This window comes from Marmota monax, unplaced genomic scaffold (genome assembly GCF_021218885.2).
Source record: "Marmota monax isolate L192 unplaced genomic scaffold, Marmota_monax_Labrador192_F-V1.1 WCK01_AAM20220418_F8-fsc00092, whole genome shotgun sequence".
NCBI classification, from domain to species: domain Eukaryota; kingdom Metazoa; phylum Chordata; class Mammalia; order Rodentia; family Sciuridae; genus Marmota; species Marmota monax.
Window position 1 is genome coordinate 2316647 of NW_026692583.1, and position 19918 is coordinate 2336564.

Here is a 19918-nt window from a genome sequence, read left to right on the forward strand (position 1 = left end):
GTCCCCAACAGCTGACCTGTGCCTGGAACACAAGAGGCCCAATGAATACTTGTTGGGGGAATAAGCATTTGAGCTTGGGGCAGCTAAGCGAAGACCACAACCAAACATATGCTGTGGCCTGTGAGGTTCTGCTCAGAGAAAGAGCCAGTCAGCGTCCCTCAAATGTCTGAATTGGAGTCTACAGGGCTAATTTAATTAGACAACTGGCAAAGAGCACTAGTAATAACAGGAAACTCTGAGTGAGGTCCACATGTGAAAACACAGGCCCTAGGGAGCTTAAGGTGGCAGACATGGAAGCTCCCGTAAGCAGAGGAGCAGAGAGAAGAAACAGCAGCAGGTGAGAGTGCCAACAGGCAGCAGGAATGACATCACCAAGGAAAGTGGTGCCTACGAGGAGGCGAGGACTGCATGGTGGTCCATCAGTAAAGAGGGGCATCACCCCTGCTGACCACTAAGGCTGCCAGGGACCAGCACCAGTCTCCGCTGCCCTCCAGTAGTTCTCACATTAAACCCAGGGGTGCTTTATCACTAAGCTACATCCCCAGCCCTTTTTTTTTTGGGGGGGGGGGGAGCGGGAAAGGGTCTTGCTAAATTGTGGAGGCTGGCTTTGAACTTGCAATCCTCTTGCCTCAGTCTCCCAAATTGCTGGGATTACAGGTGTGTGCCACTGTGCCCAGCCTGATCCTTTCAATAAACCCCTATCCTATAGGCACACAGCCCAAAGAGCCCTGTCTAAACCCAGTCCTGGGACCTGGAATTCTAACCATAGATGAGGGATCTCCAACAAAAGACAAAAAAGAATCACTGGAGACACAGGACTTCTAGACTGCACATTTTATACCCAAGAGTTTATTCAATTTCCAGGAAGGGGCTGGGTGTCATGGCACATGCCTACAATCCCAGCAACTTGGAAGGATGAAGCAGGAGGATCACAAGTTCAAGGCCAGCCTCAATTTATCAAGGCCTAAAGCAAGTTAGCAAGACCCTGTCATAAGATAAAAAATAAAAAGGGCTAGGGCTAGGGACATAGTTGGACCCCTGGATTCAATATCTAGAATCAAAAAAAGAAAAGTAAAAGAAAGAAAAAGAAATCTGAAGAAGGGGCGCTCATGCTCTGAATTTTTCATTAGCTTCTATATCCCTACAAAATAAATCAGATTGGGGCTGGGATTGTATCTCCATGGTGGAGCACATGCCTAGCATGCACTGAGGCCCTGGTTCTGATCCCCAGCAACAATAAAAAAGTCTATTGACTTTCCATAATATCCTCCTATGGGAATTATAACAGGCAGGGGAAAAAACAAGGACACAATCCACTGTATAGACTTTTCTTTGACCAGGGCCCTTCTATTGCTACAGCCCCCTGGAGCTCAGTACACTCAGCATAATCAATATAACCCTGGGGTGGGTTTGCCAATGAGGGAAAAGAACTTAAAAGACTTTCATACCATGATTGGGTGCTTAACGTTTCCCCCAAGAAACTTCTGAATCAGGTGCCACAGCTCACACCTGTTATCCCCCGTACTCAGGAGGCCGAGGCAGAATTGCAAGTTTGAGGTCTGCCTGGATAACTTAGCAAAACCTTGTCTTAAAACAAAAACAATTTAAAAAAACAAACAAACAAAAAAAAAAAACAATCATAGAAAGAATCTACAACATAGCAGCTGTTTAGTTAGTATGAGTTTTCTTATATTGCCCTACCAAATAAACCCTTTTACTTCTTCTCTTCCTTAAAATATTTTTTTAGTTGTCAATGGGCCTTTATTTTATTTATTTATATGCGGTGCTGAAAATCAAACCCTCACACATGCTAGGCAAGTGCTCTACTATTAAACTACAACCCCAGTCCTCTAACTTCTTTTTTCAGACTCTCTTTCCCCAATTTTATCAACCATTCTTTGCCCTTCCATTGAGCTAGCAATTAACTACTCAACCTCTACATAAAAATAGAAATTTGGTTCTGGACTACTGAAGGGCAGAAAATAGGTAAGAAGAATAGTGGGGCTTCCCACTGGGAAAGAGAATCCAAGACTTTTGACAGTTAATACAGGGAAGGGGAGATAAGCATTGAACCTGACTGATGTCAGCAAAACTGTCCACATAGATACTAGTTATAGCATTGCACATACTCTCAGTACAGTGTAGACACTTCCTCAGCAAGGCATTAGACCTGGTTCACATTGTTACAGCCCTTACTAACTGCTGTCATTGCTGTGTCTGTCCCACAACTAGTCTTCTATGAAACTCCTTTAGAGATTGACATTTTCATCTCTGTAGCCACAGCTCCCATCTCAGTGCTTGTATGTGCAAACACATATACACATACACACACCTTTTTCTTTTTTTGATGGTGGTGGTATTGGGATTGTACCCAGGGTCTTGTACGCGCCAGACAAGTGCTCTACCACTAACCTACATCCCCAACTTTTTTTTTCCTTTTTTTAAATGTTAAGACAGAGTCTTGCTAAGTTGCCCAGGCTGGTCTTGAATTTGTGATCTTCCTGCCTCAGTTTCCCAAGGCGCTGTGATTACAGGGATGTGTAACTATACTTCCACCACCTTTTAGAGGCAGGGCCTTGCTATGCTGCCCAGGCTGGTCTTCAACTTCTACACTCAAGGGATACATACTCCTGCCTCAGACGCCAGAGTGCTGGGACTACAGGCATGTGCCACCATGTGCAGCTAGTGCACACTATCCAATAATTAAAGGTTAAAGACAGAACAAGAGAAGAAGAATACCTTAACTTTTTTGTGGAAGCAGCAGAGTAAAACTCAGCTGGGCATGGCACACACCTGTGAACCCAGCTACTCAGAAGGCTGAGGTAAGAGGATGGGAAGTTTGAGGCCAGCCTGGGGAACTTAGCAAGACCCTGTCTCAGAATTTAAAAATTTTTAAAAGGGCTAGGGATGTAGCTCAGTGGTAGAATGCTTGCCCAGCATGCACAAGGTCCTGGATTCATCCTCCAGTACCCTGCCAAAAAAGGAGGAGGAGGGGGAGGAGCAAGAGAAAGAGGATGCTGCTTTGAAACTTAAAATTTTAGAGGACATAATGCTCTGTCTTCAGTCCTTGTTATTCCCAAGTCTGATACAGCCTCCCTCCTTAAGCCACGAACAAAGGGTTACCATACCGGGCACACGTGTGGGGACCACATCCTGAAAACTTACATACCAAGGTTACCTTACAGCTCTTAGTCAAAATGTCTCCTCCAATATCCACTTAAGCAGAAAGCTGTTTTCCAGAAAGCTATTTTTATCTTAAAACACATGAAAAGAGTATCTTCTACCTTCTGAAAACTTCATACCAAGGTTCCCTGCAAGGAATTAAAAAGTAGAAAAGTGAAACCAAAACTGACCACAAAAAGCTACACACTAGATGTGTTCAGAATCTGTGTGGGGGATGTACATGTGTGACATTCCTTGAAATGTTAAGAGGGCAAGAATCATGAACTATGTTCTAGAGTGCATAGCTCCACTGTGGAGCCTTAGAAAGGACTCAGCCAAATCAAGAATGCTTCTGTTTAGTATTTATTAGGTGGACATTTAAAAACCACCCTAAAAGACACGAGTTGGATACATTTTTTTTTCTGATTATAGATGAGAAACTTGGGATCCTAGAAAAATGTCAGTTGAATGAGAATGCAGAATTGAAATTCCATCATGCTCCACCTGCTATAGTCAGATGGGTAAACCTCCTCTTGCCTATTATTTGCCAGATACCAGGCACATTCACAGACATATCTCAGTTAATACTCATTTCCACCCTGCAGAAAAGTTCTAGCCACCCCATTCCAGAGCAGCAGACAGGAAAGCTTAGGAAAGTAAAGCCACCTGTAGCTCTTCCATGTCCTCTACCACCTACCAATTTTGCCTTGGGTAGAGGCAATTTCTTCCCCTCTAAGATATCCTAACAATTGAACACATATTTTAGGACCAAATCAAGACATTTTGCCACAGGGCTACTCAGCATCTCAGAGTGGGTGGCCATGGATTTTAAAGCCAGCTACAAAGAAAATGGAATCCCCTTGGCACAGTCACCAGGCAGGCCACTGGGCTTGCTCACACTGTCTTCTGTCCCCCAAATACCATATTTCCCCCACCAAAGTCAGCCCTGGTCAGACTTCAGGAGTTAAAGCCTCTCTTGTTTTGGAACAGACCATGTTCGTGATCGCTAGACCACTTCTCAGAACTGGGTGAAAAATAACCACAACTTCCCCTGCACTTGGTTCCTCCCCAAAGACTGTGAACCTCAGCTGGAAACAGCTGGGAGGCAGCAGCTAACAGGAAGCCAAAAAAAAAAAAAAAAAAAAAAAGGCACAGAGTGTACCAGGGAGAGTTAGGCAGCTAGAACCAAGAGGCCAGGGGACAGCCAGGACACTGAAGTTAGGAAGGACCCAAGACAGAAACAGTCACATAGAAGAGCAGTTCCAGCTGACATTCCTCTCAGCTGAAGTACAGAAGAAACCAGGAAAAGCAGTAAAGGCTCTGACCCCACTGAACAGGAAGTCAGACCAGCTCTGAAGCTGAGTCTCTTTCCTCCCTGTCCCCCACCTCAACCTTACTTCTCTGAAAGTCATCTGGTAATCACAGCAAAAGAGCTGAGGTCAAAAACTGCCTTTTCCCCAGCTTTTCTGTCAATCTCTACCAAAATTCCACACTGCCAACTAAGTTCAGGAAAAGCCAAATTGAGCCTCACACAGAGATGCAGAGTATCTTCATGAAAAATTAGTAAGCAGATCCCAGCAGGGGACCTTTGGTGGTGGACAGACCTAGGTGGCAGTAGAAGGAACTCAGGCATAAGGAACAGCAAGAAAAGCAAGAGAGCTAGGGGGGCTAGAAGCTCTGAAAATCAAGGTAAGCACCAAACTAGTGGTGCATTTTGCAATCAAAAAAGGTAACTGAGCAGTGGCCAGTTGCCAAAATATTTTTGAAAGAAACGAAGGGGGGGGAGCCATTACTGAAATTCTTTGGTGTTATTTAATAAGCCTTTAGGTTATCTAAACAAAGGGCAAAGGGGAGACTAGCTTAATTTTCCTTTTGCTGACCTGACTTGAAGCTTTCAAGCCTGCGCCTCCTGTGACTCAAGCATCATTCTTTCACTGTACATGCAGAAGTTTATATTAAAGTAGAGGATTAAATTTTCTTAATAAGACACATTCCTGTCTTTCACCTCTGGTTTTGTTTGAAAAAGCTTTCTCATAGATTATGCTGTGATCTAGTTGCTTTAATTCCAATGGAAGTTCTCAAAATTTGAGACTGAAGGGTGAACAGAACTGCAACATCAATGCCATTTTTTTTTTTTAACAGAACATCTTCTAGGCTCAGTGCCAGCTCAAACTGGCAAGACCTGAGAATCAGAGCAGAGACTGACCAATGTGCCATGTCAGGGGAATAGGATAAAGAAATATGGAACAAGCCATCAGGGAAACCTTCATAAGAGGAAACAGGGGTGAGGGGTCTGTCTCAGCAACATAACAAAGGAACAGGTAGACTAATCATTTATTCCAGAGGAAGAAAATGCCATCCAGAGCTAAGTATATAGCATTTTAAATTCAGGTAAATAATGTTTTAACTTGGATTTATTCAGGGATCACTACTCTTTAAAAAAAAAAAAAAAGGAAGAAAGAAAGAAAAAGAAAAAAATAAAGTCTTTCATGCAGAAAGACTGCTTAAACCCAAGAGTTTGAGACCAGCGTGGTTACACAGCAAGGTACCTTCTAAAAAATAAACAAATAAATAAATAAAGGAGAGGGAAATATTTCTGCTCTTCTCTACAGTGTTACTGGAGTCTCATAGGAAACTTTGCCTGTGCTGCCTGTGAAGCAGAGCTAAGTGAGCCAGGGCCACTGCATTTACTAATGCAAGAGATTCAATTCTGTAGGGATCCCATGGGGTGGCGGGGGTGGAGGAGGTTCTGTGCAAGGCTGGGCTGTTCAGGCCAAGGCAGCCAGGGCAAAGAAGTTCTATGATTGAGTGAGAAAAGTCACCTGAAGAAAATGCCTAACACATAACCTGAGGAAGGGAGAGAAGAGTGGAAAGACTTCTTAACCCTTGAGAGGCAGGTATTTCTTTCTGTGACTTTGAAAAAAGAGATGTCTGCTCAAAGCCAAATCCACATGTCAGGATGATATCTGGGATGTGTGCCCTAAACACTGACATCTCCCTCATCTAATGTTTCAGGGACACCCAGAAAACCCTTCAACTTGCCAGGAGAACAGACTGCACCTCCAACCGCTGTAGCTCCAAAAGTCTTCCTAGGAGCACCCAGGGCCCTCCCCAAGGGCTACCCAATAAATAGATTGTGAGGAGGCCCAGACTCCAGGTGCACAGACAATACCAAAAGTAGCTAACATTAATGGAGCTGTACAGGGCTGTAATAAGCGCTTTATCTATCCAATCCATCCCCACAATAGCCCCCTGGAGGCAGATACGACCGTCATCTCCTCTTTATAAAGGAGGAACCAGGCTCCAAGGTGTTACACAATCATTAAATAGTGGAGCCAGCGCCCCAGACACCCTGGACAGGTGGTCTTAATCACCGCTAGGTATTGTTGGAAACACAAAGAGTTTTGGGGAAGGGGTCGACAGAGCTGGGCAACACAAGGTGCAGCCTTACTACAACGGTTTCTGGTCCGAGATGGGGGGCTCCTGGGACACTGGAGTGGGGGGGCCTGGATGGGGAATGTGAAGCCGGAAGAACCCAGGCACTGATGACAGGGGAAGCGGCCAGGACCGCGGCGCCTCTCACAACGTTGGGACTCCCTCCCAAAGGGAAAGCGTGGAGCCAAAGGGACCCCCGGGGTCCCAGCCCTCCACGCTCGTTTTGTCTAAGGAAGGCCCCGGTGAGAGACGGGGCCCGGCCGGGTCCGCGAAGGTCGCCGGGTCCCACCTGTAGGCCAGGGTCATGCACTCGAAGAGCTTGGTAAGCGAGGCATCGATGGACAGGTGGCAGGAGCTGGTCTTGCCGAAGCTGTAGGTCTGGCACGTCTGCTTGTTGACCGTGTCGAAATCGTAGCCCTTCTTAGGCGGGTGCTCGCGGTGCGGCGACGACACCATGAAGTGGCCGCTGTGGATGATCTGCTGGGGGCGCGAGGGCTCCTCGCGGCCCGGCCCGGCCCGGGGCGGCAGTGGCGCAGCGCTCGCGTGGGCCCGGGCCGAGGTGGCCACGCCGGAGGCAGGCGGAGGGGACGGCTCATCCGTGTCCGAGTCGTCGTCGTCCTCAGGCACCTGGGGCTTGAGCAGCACCGAACGGACCCGGCTGCGGGGCCGGCGCGGAGAACACATGAAGACTTCGGCGGCCATGAGGGAAGCCCAACCGCGGGCATCCCCCGGGGGTCCGGGAGACGCGGGACTACTAGGCTGAGGGGCGCCGGCCCAGCCCGCGCGCGGACTGTCCGCGAGCGCGCGGCGGGGAGGGAGGGGTAGGGCGCCGACCCCGGCGTGACGTCACTGCCGCGCCTCAACCAATCAGATGCCCGCGTCGGCCTCTTAAAGGCGCAAGGGAACTTTTCCTTATCTAGGAGGACAAAAAAAGGGCTACGCCTTCCTGCCCCGCCCCTCTCTACCCCCACCCCTTGGGGCAGGCCGAGAGCCCCCGGACGCCGGGGCCAGGCCGCGCCCCTTGAGGGTGGCTCGGCCTAACAGAAACCTGGCCCACTGGCTGTTCGGGTTCCGCCCCCGCCCCGCCCCGCGCAGCCCAGTGCTGGCTAGAGCGCCCGGCCGCCTAGCTGCGGGCCAAACCCGAGCTCCACGTGGTGGGTGGGGGTGGGGGTGGGGCTCCTCCTCCTCTGCCGGCTTTCTCCTGCGGGGCCCGGAACTGGGTCCTAGACAGCTCCATTCCGAGCTGTTGTGCTGCTGCGGCTACAGTCTTCGTTTTTATTGTCGCTGAGTACCGAAGGGATTTCCCAGATGTGCACAAAAAAACGGGAGCCCTTCTCACGAGACCTGACATCCGCAGAGGTCCAGGTCAAGGCGCCGTCCCAGGGCCACAGCTCTGAGTGGCAGAGCTGGACCGGAGCCCTGCTCCTTCCAGTACAGCTCAAAACACTGTGGGGTTGTTTTCGAGACTGACCGCAGAACCAGCCCCTATGTAATTCCAAAAAGGGGAAACTCTGAGCCATAGCTTTCTTCTCTGTCAAACTGTAACAATGGTTCACCTTGGGAATATAACCCTCAGTTGCTCTGGGGCTTATTTTTTTCTTTTCCTCTTCTCCCTCTCCGGCTCCCTAACCTGGGGGCGGGAAACTATTTACCTTGAGTTATCGGTGCGCCAGAGGAAGGAGAAGTCTACCAGAAGATCTAGGAAGTGAATATCTCCCAGATTATGACTTAGCTCCACACACAGGCCTGTAATACCAGCTACGCAGGAGGCTAAGGAGGAGAATCGCAAGTTCAAGGCCAACCTCTGCAAGTTAGGGGGACCCCAAAATAAATAAAAAGGGCCAGAGGCATATCTTAATGGTATAGCTCCCCTCCTTTAAATTCCCAGTATCACAAACTGATAATAGTAATATAATTAAATTATAATTCATTAAGATCATTTTCAATATTTCCATTATTTCAACCACGAAAAATATTTTGTGCTTTTTTTTTTTTTGGCGGGGAGAGGGGGTGCTAGGGATGAAGCTAGGGCCTCTGGTATGTTAAACACAAACTTTCACTGAGCTACATGCCCATCATATTGTGTGCCCTTGATCCAAATTGTACACTGATGAGTTCTATACCTTTATTGTTCCAGTATTTCACTTTCCTCACTTCCTGCCCACATTTGCTTAACTTTTTTTTCAGAGGAGGGGGTTGTCAGTATAATTAGTGATAATATAATAACTAAATTCCACTTTGATTTCCTCTTTATATTTTTGTGTATGGTTTGAATTTTAAAGATTGTTACAGATGAAGGGACCCTTTAATTCTTCAAGATGATAATATTACCTTTTTTGGGTTTTTTTTTTTTTTTTTTTTTTGGAGATAGGCTCTTTTTTTTTTTTTAAAGAGAGAGTGAGAGAAAGAATTTTAATATTTATTTTTTAGTTATCGGCGGACACAACATCTTTGTTTGTATGTGGTGCTGAGGATCCAACCTGGGCCTCATGCATGCCAGGCGGGCACGCTACAGCTTGAGCCACATCCCCAGCCCTGGAGATAGGCTCTTGCTATGCTATCCAAGACTGATCTGAAACTTGAGAATTTGACATTACCCAAATTTGACATTACTCCCAAACAGCTGGGATTACAGACATGAGCCACAGCTTCTGGTTTGCCTTAGCTTGCTTGTTTGCTTGCTTGCTTGCTTTGATTTTATTTTTTGTAGTACTGGGGATTGAACTGAGGCTCTACCCCAGCACTTTTGAATTTATATTTTGAGACAAGATTTTGAGACAGGGTCTCACTGTGTGCCACTACACTTGGCTCAGATGCAGATTTTTTTCCCCAAATATTTCTAATCCAAGGTTAGTTGAATCCTTGAGTGTAGAACCCACAAAAACAGAGGGCCCACTATATTTTCTGAAATTTTTTTCTTTGACCTACTTTTAGGGAAATTTTACTAAAAGTTTAAATTATGCTTTTTTTTTTTTTAAACTTTCTTAAGAGCATCCTGTCTTGTTTCATGAATACAATATTGACTCTTATTCCCACAACTATTTTGAGTTCATAGTACTGGGGATTGAACTCAGGGGCACTTTACCCCTGAGGTACATCCTCAGCCCTTTTTATTTTTTTATTTTGAGACATAGTCTCACCAAACTGCTAAGGGTCTCACTAAATTACTGAGACTGGCCTTGAACTTGCCATCCTCCTGCTTCAGCCTCCCAAACTATTGAGATTATAGGCATGTGCTAGCCACTGTGCCCAGCTATTTGAAGTCTCTTTTGCTCCCTACATTGTTTATACCCTCATTCCCTCTGCCCTCAACATGAACTCTCTTCATATTGGAAGCTTTAGAGCATCGCACACAAATAAATAAAGTCTATTGACAAAAAAGAAGAAGAAGTATGGAAAGGAGCCATTATGATAACCCCAGCATCATCAATGTGATGGCAGAAGTAAGGCCCATCAATGGCTGAGTCAGTGTGTGGCCAGCAGCCTTTTGAAAGAAGGCTAAATGTGGGTGTCTGAAAGTCTTCTGACGGGAGGGGAGTTCGAGCCATCTAGAAAAGGACCTCCAGTTGTCCTCTGGGAGAGCATGGGTAAGGCTGTGGAATCCCTAGAGCAAAGCTGGGGAAGGGGCCATGAACTTCCTGTTGCTGTGCCCACTGCTGCTGCTGTCGCCCTGCTCTCTGTCTGTGGTCACTCCCTTCCTCTCTACTTTCAGCACCACCACCCCCAACTCTGGAGCCTCCCTGATTTGGTTTCTCCAGAAGGGAGCCCTACCATCAGAGGCAGTCAGCAGGACTAGACCCGCTGGGGCTGGGAACCTGACAGACCCTCTGTCCCACATGGGCTTCTAACCTCCTTAGTCCATACAACCTCCCTAGTCCTTTCTTTCTGCCCTCTAAGGTGCCTCCAATTCTAGAGACTCCCTGGGATCTTGGGAGAGGCCTGACCAGCATCTCCTTGGGATCTGCTTTTGCAGGTCTTTGGTTTTATCTTCCTCCACCTTCCTCCACCTTGCAAAGTTCATTTTTTCCTTTTTTTATTTAGAGACAGGGCCTCACTGAATTGCTTAGGGTCTTGCTAAATTGCTGGTTTTGAATTTGTGATCCTGAACTGCTGGGATTACAGTTGGGTGCCACCACACCCCGCTTGCAAAGTTTATTTCTTTTCTTTTTTTTCTTTTGTGTGTATGTGTGCTCGTGTGTGTGTGTGTGTGTGTGTGTGTGTGTGTGTGTGTTGCTGGGGATTGGGGATTGAACCCAGGGCCTTCTGCATGGGAGACAAGCACTCTAGCCCCAGCCCCCTGCAAAATTCATTTCTATTCCTCCATTCTCCTTCCTACTTTCACAAGGGCTGCAGATAATGCCTGATTTCACTAGCTATGGATTTTCTGCTTCTGCTTATTGCTCTCTTACACCTGGGGGGTGATTTTGGAGAAGGAGGAAGGAGAGAATATACGTTTAACTAACATCTACATGTTTTTTTTTTAAATTATTGACTATTTGCTAACATTTTTTTTTCAGTACTGGGGATTGAACCTGGGGTGTGTTACCACTAAACTTCATTTCCTGTCTTTTATTATTTTTTTTAATTTTGAATCAACGTCTCATTAAGTTGCTGAGTCTGATCTTGAACTTTCAATCCTCCTGCCTCCTCCTTCTGAGTCATTGGTGTGGGGCATTGAATCCAGCTATTTGTTAACATTTAAAAAATCATTGACATTTCATATAAACTAGACTGTTAGGACATTCTCAAACGATCAGACTATCTGACAACCCTGGGCCCTTATTTCCCCTAGTAGCTGCTGGAGCCCAGGAGCAACTGTCCCCTCCAAATAAAGTCTGTATTGAGAAGTTTTCCCCAGTCCCCCCCCACTCCCTAATGCCTTGGTCTATTGGGCTTATTTACATTACCTGCCTGGTTGCCATGGGTGTTTGAGTTTGAAATTCCTGCTAAGCCTCATTGTTAGCTATGTGCCCCTCAGTAAAAAGACAGTGGAAGTTGAGGGATTCTGGGATAAAACTCTCACAATTTGGAGTAATTAATATCTACTTCATAGAGTTGGCAGGAGGACTGAGTCAAAATATATGTATGTAAAGGACTTTATAAACAGTGCCTGGAACAAGAGTATATGGCCCTAAGTTTTTGATGGTTATATAAAGGGATCATTCATAAAATGCTCTTTATTTTTTTGCACACAGTTCCAGAGTCTTTTGTATTGGGAATGGAACCCAGGGCGTCTTACATACCAGACAAGCACTCTATCATTGAGCTACATCCCCCAACTCTTTTTTTTTTTTTTAATTTGAGACTGGTCTCACTAAATTTCCCAGGATGGCCTCAAACTTGAAATCCCTCCACCTTATTGGGCGTAGTGGTGCACACCTGTAATCCAGTGACTTAAGAGGCTGAGGCAGGAGGATTGCAAGTTCCAGGCCACCCCAGACATTTTAGCAAAACCCTGTCTCAAAATAAAAACATAAAAAGACTGGGGAGAGAGTACTCAAAAAAAGAAAAAAAGACAGCTGGACCCACATGAGCCCCATTTCAATCAATCAATATTATCATTCAATCATTTAATAAGTGCCTTCAATCTGGCTTTTTTCACTTAGCATAATGCATCTGAGGTCTTTCCCTGTTGTATGTCTCTGTCATTCATTACTTTTTTTTCCCTTAGTACTGGGGATTGAACTCAGGGTCACTCAGCCACTGAGCCACATCCCCAGCCCTATTTTGTATTTTGTTTAAAGTCAGGGATCTCCTTGAATTGCTTAGCTGCTCCTTGAGTTGCTCACTGTTGCTGAGGCTGGCTTTGAACCTGCAATCCTCCTGTTTCAGCCTTTCGAGCTGCTGGGTATAGTTCATTACTTTTTATTTCCGAGTAGTACTTCATTTCATGAATATGCTATAGTTTTTCTATTCACCAGGAAAGGGCCATTTAGTTTTGTCTAAATTTTAGTGATTATGAATAAGCCCACTGTGAACATTCCCATCTATTTACCTCTTAGGTAAATATTTGGAAGTGGGGCTACTGAGTCATGGGGTAAGTTTATATTTCATTTTATAAGAATCTGCCAAACCTCCTCCTCCTCCTCCTCCTGCTCCTCCTCCTCCTTCTCCTCCTCCTCCTCCTCCTCCTTTCTTCTTCTTCTTCTTAAATTGAAACCAGGACCACACACATGAGTTCTCTACCTTGGAGCTACATCCCCAGCCTTTTTTATTTTATTTTGAAACAGTCTCGATAAATTGCCCAGGCTGGCCTCAAATGTACAATCCTCCTGCTTCAGACTCGTGAGCAGCTGATATTGCTGGCTTGTGCCACCAAAATCTACCCAAGGCTTCCAAATGGTCACACAGTTTACATTCCATTAGCAGGGCGTGAAAGTTCTGCTTGCTCTGCAAGACTGTTCATGACATGGTCAGTCTTTTTAAACATCCTACCAGGTGGATCAAGGATCTCGCTGTGGTTTTAATTTGCACTTCTCTAATGCCCAATGATGTTCAGCATCCTTCATGTGCTTATTTACTTCCCATACAATTTCTTTGATGAAATGTCCATGCAAATATTTTGAACATGAGGAGAGATGTTTGCTCTGTTATTATGGAGTCTTGAGTGTTTTTTATATATTCTGGTTACAATTCCTTTGTCAGATAAGTGTTTTGCAAAAATTGATCTGCCAGTCTGAGGCTTGTCTTTTCATTCTCTATACAGTGTATTTAGCAGAGAAGTTTTTAACTTTAATAAAGTCTAATTTATTCATTTTTTCCTCTTGCAGTTATTGCTTTGATATCATATCTTAAAAACAAACGAACCAACCCAGCTTTACCGGGTACCATGGTGCACGCCTATAATCCTGGCAACTCACGAGGTACAGCAGAAGGACTACAAGTTCAATGTCAGTCTGGGCAACTTAGTGAGACCCTGTCTCAAAACCAAAAAAAAAAAAAAAAAGGGCTAGGAATGTAGCTCAGTGGGAGAGAGTCCCTGGATTCAATCTCCAGTACTAAAATTAGTTAATTAAATTTAATTTTTTAATATTTATTTTTTAGGTGTAGTCGGACACAATACCTTTATTTTATTTATTTATTTTTATGTGGTGCTGAGGATGGAACCCAGGGCCTCGCACGTGCTTGGTGAGTACTCTACTACTGAGCCCCAACTCCAGCAAATTTAATGTTTTAAAATATTGTTTTAGTTGTCAAAGGTCCTTTATTTTATTTATTTATATGCGGTGCTGATACTTAAACCCCGTGTCTCACACATGCTAGGTAGTGCTCTACCATTGAGTTACAACCGCAGCCCTTAAATTTAAATTTTTTTAAAAAGTTTTGCTTAGATATGAAAAATTGTGCTCTATATGTGTAATAAGAATTGTAATGCATTCCACTATCATATTTTTTAAAAAAGGAAGAGAAAAAAAAGTTTTGCTTAACCCCATGTCACAAAGATTTTCTTCTATGTTTTCCTCTAGAATTTTTAGATTTGTGTATTACATTTTGGTCTGTGGTCTCTTTTGAGTGCAGTTGCAATAAGGTACAATGTATTAATTAGGTCATTATTTTTGCATACAGATATCCAGTTATTCCAGCATCACTTGTTGTGTGTTTGTAATTGTTATTAACAATAATAGTTTCTCCCATTTATAAATCCTATAAAGTGTTCTGGGGCAGGGACTGTTCTGGCTCCACCTTTCCTTGAGCCACCTGCCCCAAGTGCCTGTCCTTGAGCCTAACAGCTGGGCCTTCTGCAGTTCTGGGCTGACAGAGGGGTTTGTTTCTGGCCTCTGTACCTCTTCTCTCTCTTCCTGAAATCTCCTGGATAAAACAAACCGTGAAAGGGCAGGGGTGGCCTCGCGGTCTGGCAATGACCCTTTGAAAATAAACAAGTGCAGAAACTGAAAGGCAGCGGCCACCTCTGGGGACTACTCGGAGAAAGAGTTCAGGGCCAGTGCATCCGCCGCGCGTGGCTCGGCAGGCCTGAGCGGGCGGCAGGGCGGATACGCAAAGCCAAACAGGATCCCGATAATTCCAGAGGTTCCCTCTGGCCAGAGAGACCCCGATGCCTTTACAGAGAGCACCTGATGGTAGGCTCCTTGATGGTTTGCCCAGGACACCTAACACATCCTCCTCTTCCTCATCCCCACACAACCGTGGGAGGCAGGCAGGGCAGCCGACATTAACCCTGTCTTCAGATAGGGAAATTGAAGCACAGGTGTGTGAAGAAATAGAGGAGTGTGGGTTTGGGATTTTAAAAATAGTCTGGAGAGGTACTATTTATTTATTTTTAATTTAAAAAAATTGGGGGGGGGGTGCTTGGGGATTCAACCTAGGCAGGGGCACGTTTTAACACTAAGCTACATCCCCCAATTATTATTATTATTATTATTATTATTATTATTATTATTATTTTTGTAATTTTTGAGACAGGATCTCACTAAATTGTTGAGAATCTCACTTAAGTTGTTGATGCTGGCCTTGAACTCCTGCCTCAGCCTCCTGAGTAGCTGGGATCACAGTCATGTGCCACTGTGCCTGGCTAAGGGGGTATATTTTACATCCCTTTAAATTCACCCATTTAAAATGTTCAATTCATTGAGGTTTAATAAATTTCCGTGGTTGTACAATCATCCTCACAATCCAGTTTTGGAGTTTCATCACCCAAAAACATTCCCTCATGGCACTTCACAGTTAAACCCTGTTCCCAGCCTCAGGAAAACTAGGGTTTCCTTTCTGTTTCCACTGTTTTGCTTTTTATAGAAATTTCATATAAATGGAACCATACAGTACAGGTCATTCATTCCTCCATATAGATGGGATTGGTTCTAGAACCTCTGTATATGCCAAATCCGAGGATGCTTAAATCCCTGTGGTCCTCTGAGTCTTCAAGTTTCACATCCTCAGGTGCACGGGGCTGACTGTGTATACCCACGGTGGGATTTCAAGCCAGAATCTAACAGGACAGTAAACACACCTTTAATGACAGCTCTCCACTTGCTGGTCATTATCTTCAAGCCTCAGTTTTCACATCTATAAAATGAAGCTCTGAATCTGTCCCTCTCTCAGGATAGAAGTCAGGGTGCAATGAGATCATGGAGGTCCAGGATCTTGCATGGATTATTAACGGTCCTTTCTACCTGAAAAGTGGGTAAGTACACTGGAGTATACTGGCCCCCTAGAATGTTCTCCAACAATGAGGATGAATGGACTCTAATGACATGAAGCAATGTTGGTGAATCTCATGTGATGAGGGCTGTGGATGTGGCTCAGTGGAGGGAAGCTCTCCTAGCACGTGAGAGACCTGAGTTCTGTCCCGGATACTGCAAAAACCAACACAAATGAGCTTGTGCTTTGTGATTCCATGAATATAAAACTCAAAACCAGGCAAAATAAATATGTGCAAGGAGAAAAGTCAGGGTAGCACCTACCCTTGGAGGGGAAGTGACTGGAGGAGGATAGGATAGGGACTTTGGGGGGTGATACTCTGTTTTTTTGATTTGGGTGGTGATAATGTAAAGCAGTTGTGTTAGGGTATATATGAAGATTCATTGAGGCTGGTGGTGTAGCTCGGTGGCAGAGTGCTTGCCTTGCATGTTTGCGGCCCTGGGTTTGATCCCCAGCACTACAAAAGAAAAAAAAAATATTCATTGGGCTATATCCTTACATGTCAATAAAAATTTCAGTAAAGTCTTGCATGGTGCCTAGCACATAAGAGGTAATTGTTATTATTCTTTCAACAGGAAAGTGTAGTCTAGGGCAAGCGTTGGCAAACCTCTTCTGTGAAGGGCCAGATGGTAAATATTTTTCACTTCAGGAGCCATCGAGTTTCTGTTGCAATTACTCTACAGTTGTATGGTGAAAGCAGACTGGGACAATATGTAAATGAGTGAGTATGGCTGCATTTCAATAAAATTTCTGATCTAGAGGAAGACAGGCTAGTTTCTAGACCCTCCTTACTGTCCCTATGGTCATTCCCCGACCTTGGTTTTTCTTTTCTGTATAATGGAGAGACTGATATTCTGCTCTAAGCTACCATTCGGGGTTGCAAGCAGGTCAAATGAGCTCATCGCCCTGGGAGCCCGAGGGAGAAAGGAGCAGGATTAAGAGCCTCTTGAGGTTCTTTGTTGCAAAGCAGCTTGCTATTTCTGCCAAGGTCTGGAAAGAGAAAACTGTGGACCCCAAGCCTGCCAGTGCATCCTCCAAGCTCCAGTGGCTCAGGGGGTATCCCAGAGGGAAACAGGATCTACAGACTTGGCACCATATCTTTGTCCTTGCCTCCCTGAGGCCTCTCCCCAGAGCCCTTGGAGAGAACATTGGTGAAGAGCTGGAAAAATGAGTCTCCAATGGGCCATTCCACGGAGACCAGGGCCCTGAAGCACTCTGTGGGTGGCTTCCCTGAGCGGCCAGCGCCTGGGTCAGGGATGTGTTGCTCAGGCCCTTCCCCAGCCAGGAACGGCTTCCCTCTGCCTGTTTTCTGGTGGGCTTCCACTCATCCCACAAGGACTGACTCATCTAAGATGTGCTATGTGGACAACTCCAGTGTCGATCATTTGGAGAAAAGGTGGGTCTTCCGGGAGCAAAATGTGACTCTGAGAGGCAAGTTCAAGGCAGCTAGAGATGGGCAGTTCTTCTCCTTCCCTGGCCTCATGACCTCAGAGCTGGACTTCCACATGTGTTTGGTGATAATAACTATAATAGCAATAAAAATAACAACTATTTGAGACTTACTGTGTGCCAGGACCTGTTCAGAGAACTTTATGTATATTAATACACTTAAGCTTCACAACAATGCTAGTATAGGCACTGTTATACTCCCCATTTTACAGATGAGGAAACTGGGGCCTGCGGAGATTAAGATACTTGCCTGAGGTCACACAGCTCTGGAAAGGTGGAGCTTTGGAAGCTGAAGGTTATAGAAGGTCCAAAATAGGCCCATGTTACCCTCTGCTTATTTCTTTGTCATCAGCTGGGAAATCTCCAAGTCCTTGACACATGGGAGCACTAAAAAGGGAGTGACTTAGGAAAGGGACAGAAACTTCCTCAGAGAGAATGGCATTCAGTCAGGAGTCTGAGCTACATTTCCCATAGAAAGGGCTCCTGGATTTGTCAAGGACACCCTTTGAGCCCTGGGATGGAGGGTGGGGGCTCACCTGGGGAAAAGACCCAGTGTAAACTGACTTAACCATTCAAGGGTATTTATTATCTCACAAAACTGAAAAGTTCAGGGGGAGGGCTGGCTTCAGGGTCGGCTGGAGCACAGTGCCCAAGAGTTACTGTCGGGAAGCTCACACTCACTCAACTCTTTCCTGTGTTGGCCTCATCATCAGTCTTCCCTGGATATGGGTAAAGACAGCCCCAGCAGCTCACACCTCGGTGAGCCCCCTCCCCACCATGCTCCAACTGGACTTTTCCCCACCAGTTCCACAGAAATCCCAGGGCTGACTGTCATTGGACCACTGTGGGTCATGTGCCCACTTCTGAACCAATGGCAGAAGCCTGGGGGTGGAACCGTACTGATTGGACACGTCTGGTTAACCCAGAATCGCTGGCTTCACTTAAAAGAGCCTGAATGAGGGCGACCCCTAGTGGAAGAAGAGGGAAATGCAACTGGACAAAGCCAAGGGTTGTCGACCGAGTCTTTGGAGTAAAACGTGTGTTCCTCACCCAAAAGAGCTTGGAAGGGAGGTTAGATTTGGCCTTTAGGATTTGCAGTCTATCGTCAGCCTCACCATAGACCTCCATGACACCACTGGCTTGCTCTAGACTTGGGGCTGAGCTTTCTCAGCCTGCCTCCCCCAGCCCACCAGTCCCCTCTCCACCCACCTGGCTGCAATACTGATTGCTTTCAACATGTCACTCAGGGGCACAAGGGCCCTCTTGCCAAAGCTGGCCTCCTGCTTGTCCTATTGTTCCAGTTTCTAAGCTGCCCTGTCCCTACCTCCAGGGTGGCCTTTTTCAATTCCATGCTATTGGCTGGCAACACTATCCCTAGCCCAGCAGAGCCCTGGCTCAGAAACCATCAGTCACTCTTTCACGTCAACAGGAAAACTGGATTCCTTAGCCTGGAGTTCATCCACCATCCTAGGAGCTCCCCTGACCCCTGCCATCAAAACGCAGGTCTCCCTTTTCCCAAACTGTGCTAGGCACTGTTCTCAGTGCGCCAGGGCACCTTTCTGCCCAGGAGAGAAGGGTCACCTTTGAGTCATTGCTGCTCAGGGTCCAGCACACAGACAGTGCTCAGTAAATGCCTATAAAGCCTTCCTTTTCCACTCTCATGCATGACTGCTCTTTGATGCAGATGGCAGAAGTCACTCAGCTCCAGAGAGACAGAGATGCCAAGTGACATTGAAAGTGAAACAGAATGACTGGGAGAGCAGAGATTAGGGACTGCAGACATGGGTGGCAGAGATCCACAGAGAGATGAGTCTGGACGGGGACAGATAGCAGGGAGGACAGAAACTGTGATATGCCAGCCAGCTAAAGCTTTTTATTTTTTTCCGTTAAGCAAACAAGGCCCTGTGATTTGTGTTTTGTCTGTCTGAACTTTCCATATCAGGAGTTAATTTAGCTGAGCGACCAATTCTGGTAAAAACAAAACAAAACAAAACAAAAAACGTTGAAAAAGATCAGGGTGGGTCAGAGAGGCAGACGGAACAAAAAGGAGTGTTTGCCTCCAGGTCAGCTCTGTAGGGAGACTTGGCTCAGACCTTCTAGAACAATATTCCCTCCCCACTGTATCCAGGAAGCTCACCCAGGGCCAGGGCCAGTTTTCAGCTGGAAGAGGAAGTGAAACCGGACAAGGGGAAGAAAAAGTCAAAGGGGGAGGGGAGTCTCAGCTAGGAGGAAAGGGCCCAGGGAAGGTTCTGGTTTTGGCTACACCACAAGCGACTGGATGCCCAGTTCTAAGTCAAAGACAAGGCTGCAGTCCATCAGCATGTCCACCTCCCCGAGTTCCTCCTGCAGGACAAAGGCTCCCAAAGTCAGGAAAGCAGCAAACTGATGTCCCTGCTGGAGCCCAGGCCTGAGGTATGTGTCAGGTAAGGCTCTTTTATTATTTTTTATGATGCGGGGAATAAATATAGGGAGACACATGCTTGTCTTGCACATGCTAGGTAAGAGGTCTACCGCTGAGTTACAGACCCAGCCCCAGCCCCAGGTGTGGCTTTTAGACTGGGGCTCTGCCTGGCCATATGAGCTGGACCTGCACGAGGTGGTTGATAATACCTGCCCACAGAAAGAGCGTCTAGTGGTTCACCTGACCCCCCGCTGATGCTTAGTGCTAACAGCTCTCCTGACTGTGGACACAAGAGTCCCTGCATGCGATGAGCTC

At 46.0% G+C, this 19918-nt stretch overlaps 1 protein-coding gene across 3 annotated transcripts in view; it reads right to left on the bottom strand.

The window, feature by feature from the left end:
• Mlxip (MLX interacting protein) overlaps window positions 1-7410 on the bottom strand; it is a 56130-nt gene extending 48720 nt beyond the window's left edge. For 2 of the 3 annotated variants that reach the window (XM_058579842.1, XM_046446112.2), the window contains exon 1: window positions 6887-7409. In XM_058579842.1, the coding sequence (XP_058435825.1) occupies window positions 6887-7299 (413 nt within the window). In that variant the 5' untranslated portion in view covers window positions 7300-7409. Of the gene's footprint in view, window positions 1-6886 lie in introns of all 3 variants that reach the window. The other variant, XM_046446111.2, reaches the window with a different exon arrangement.
• Window positions 7411-19918: the final 12508 nt, after the last annotated feature.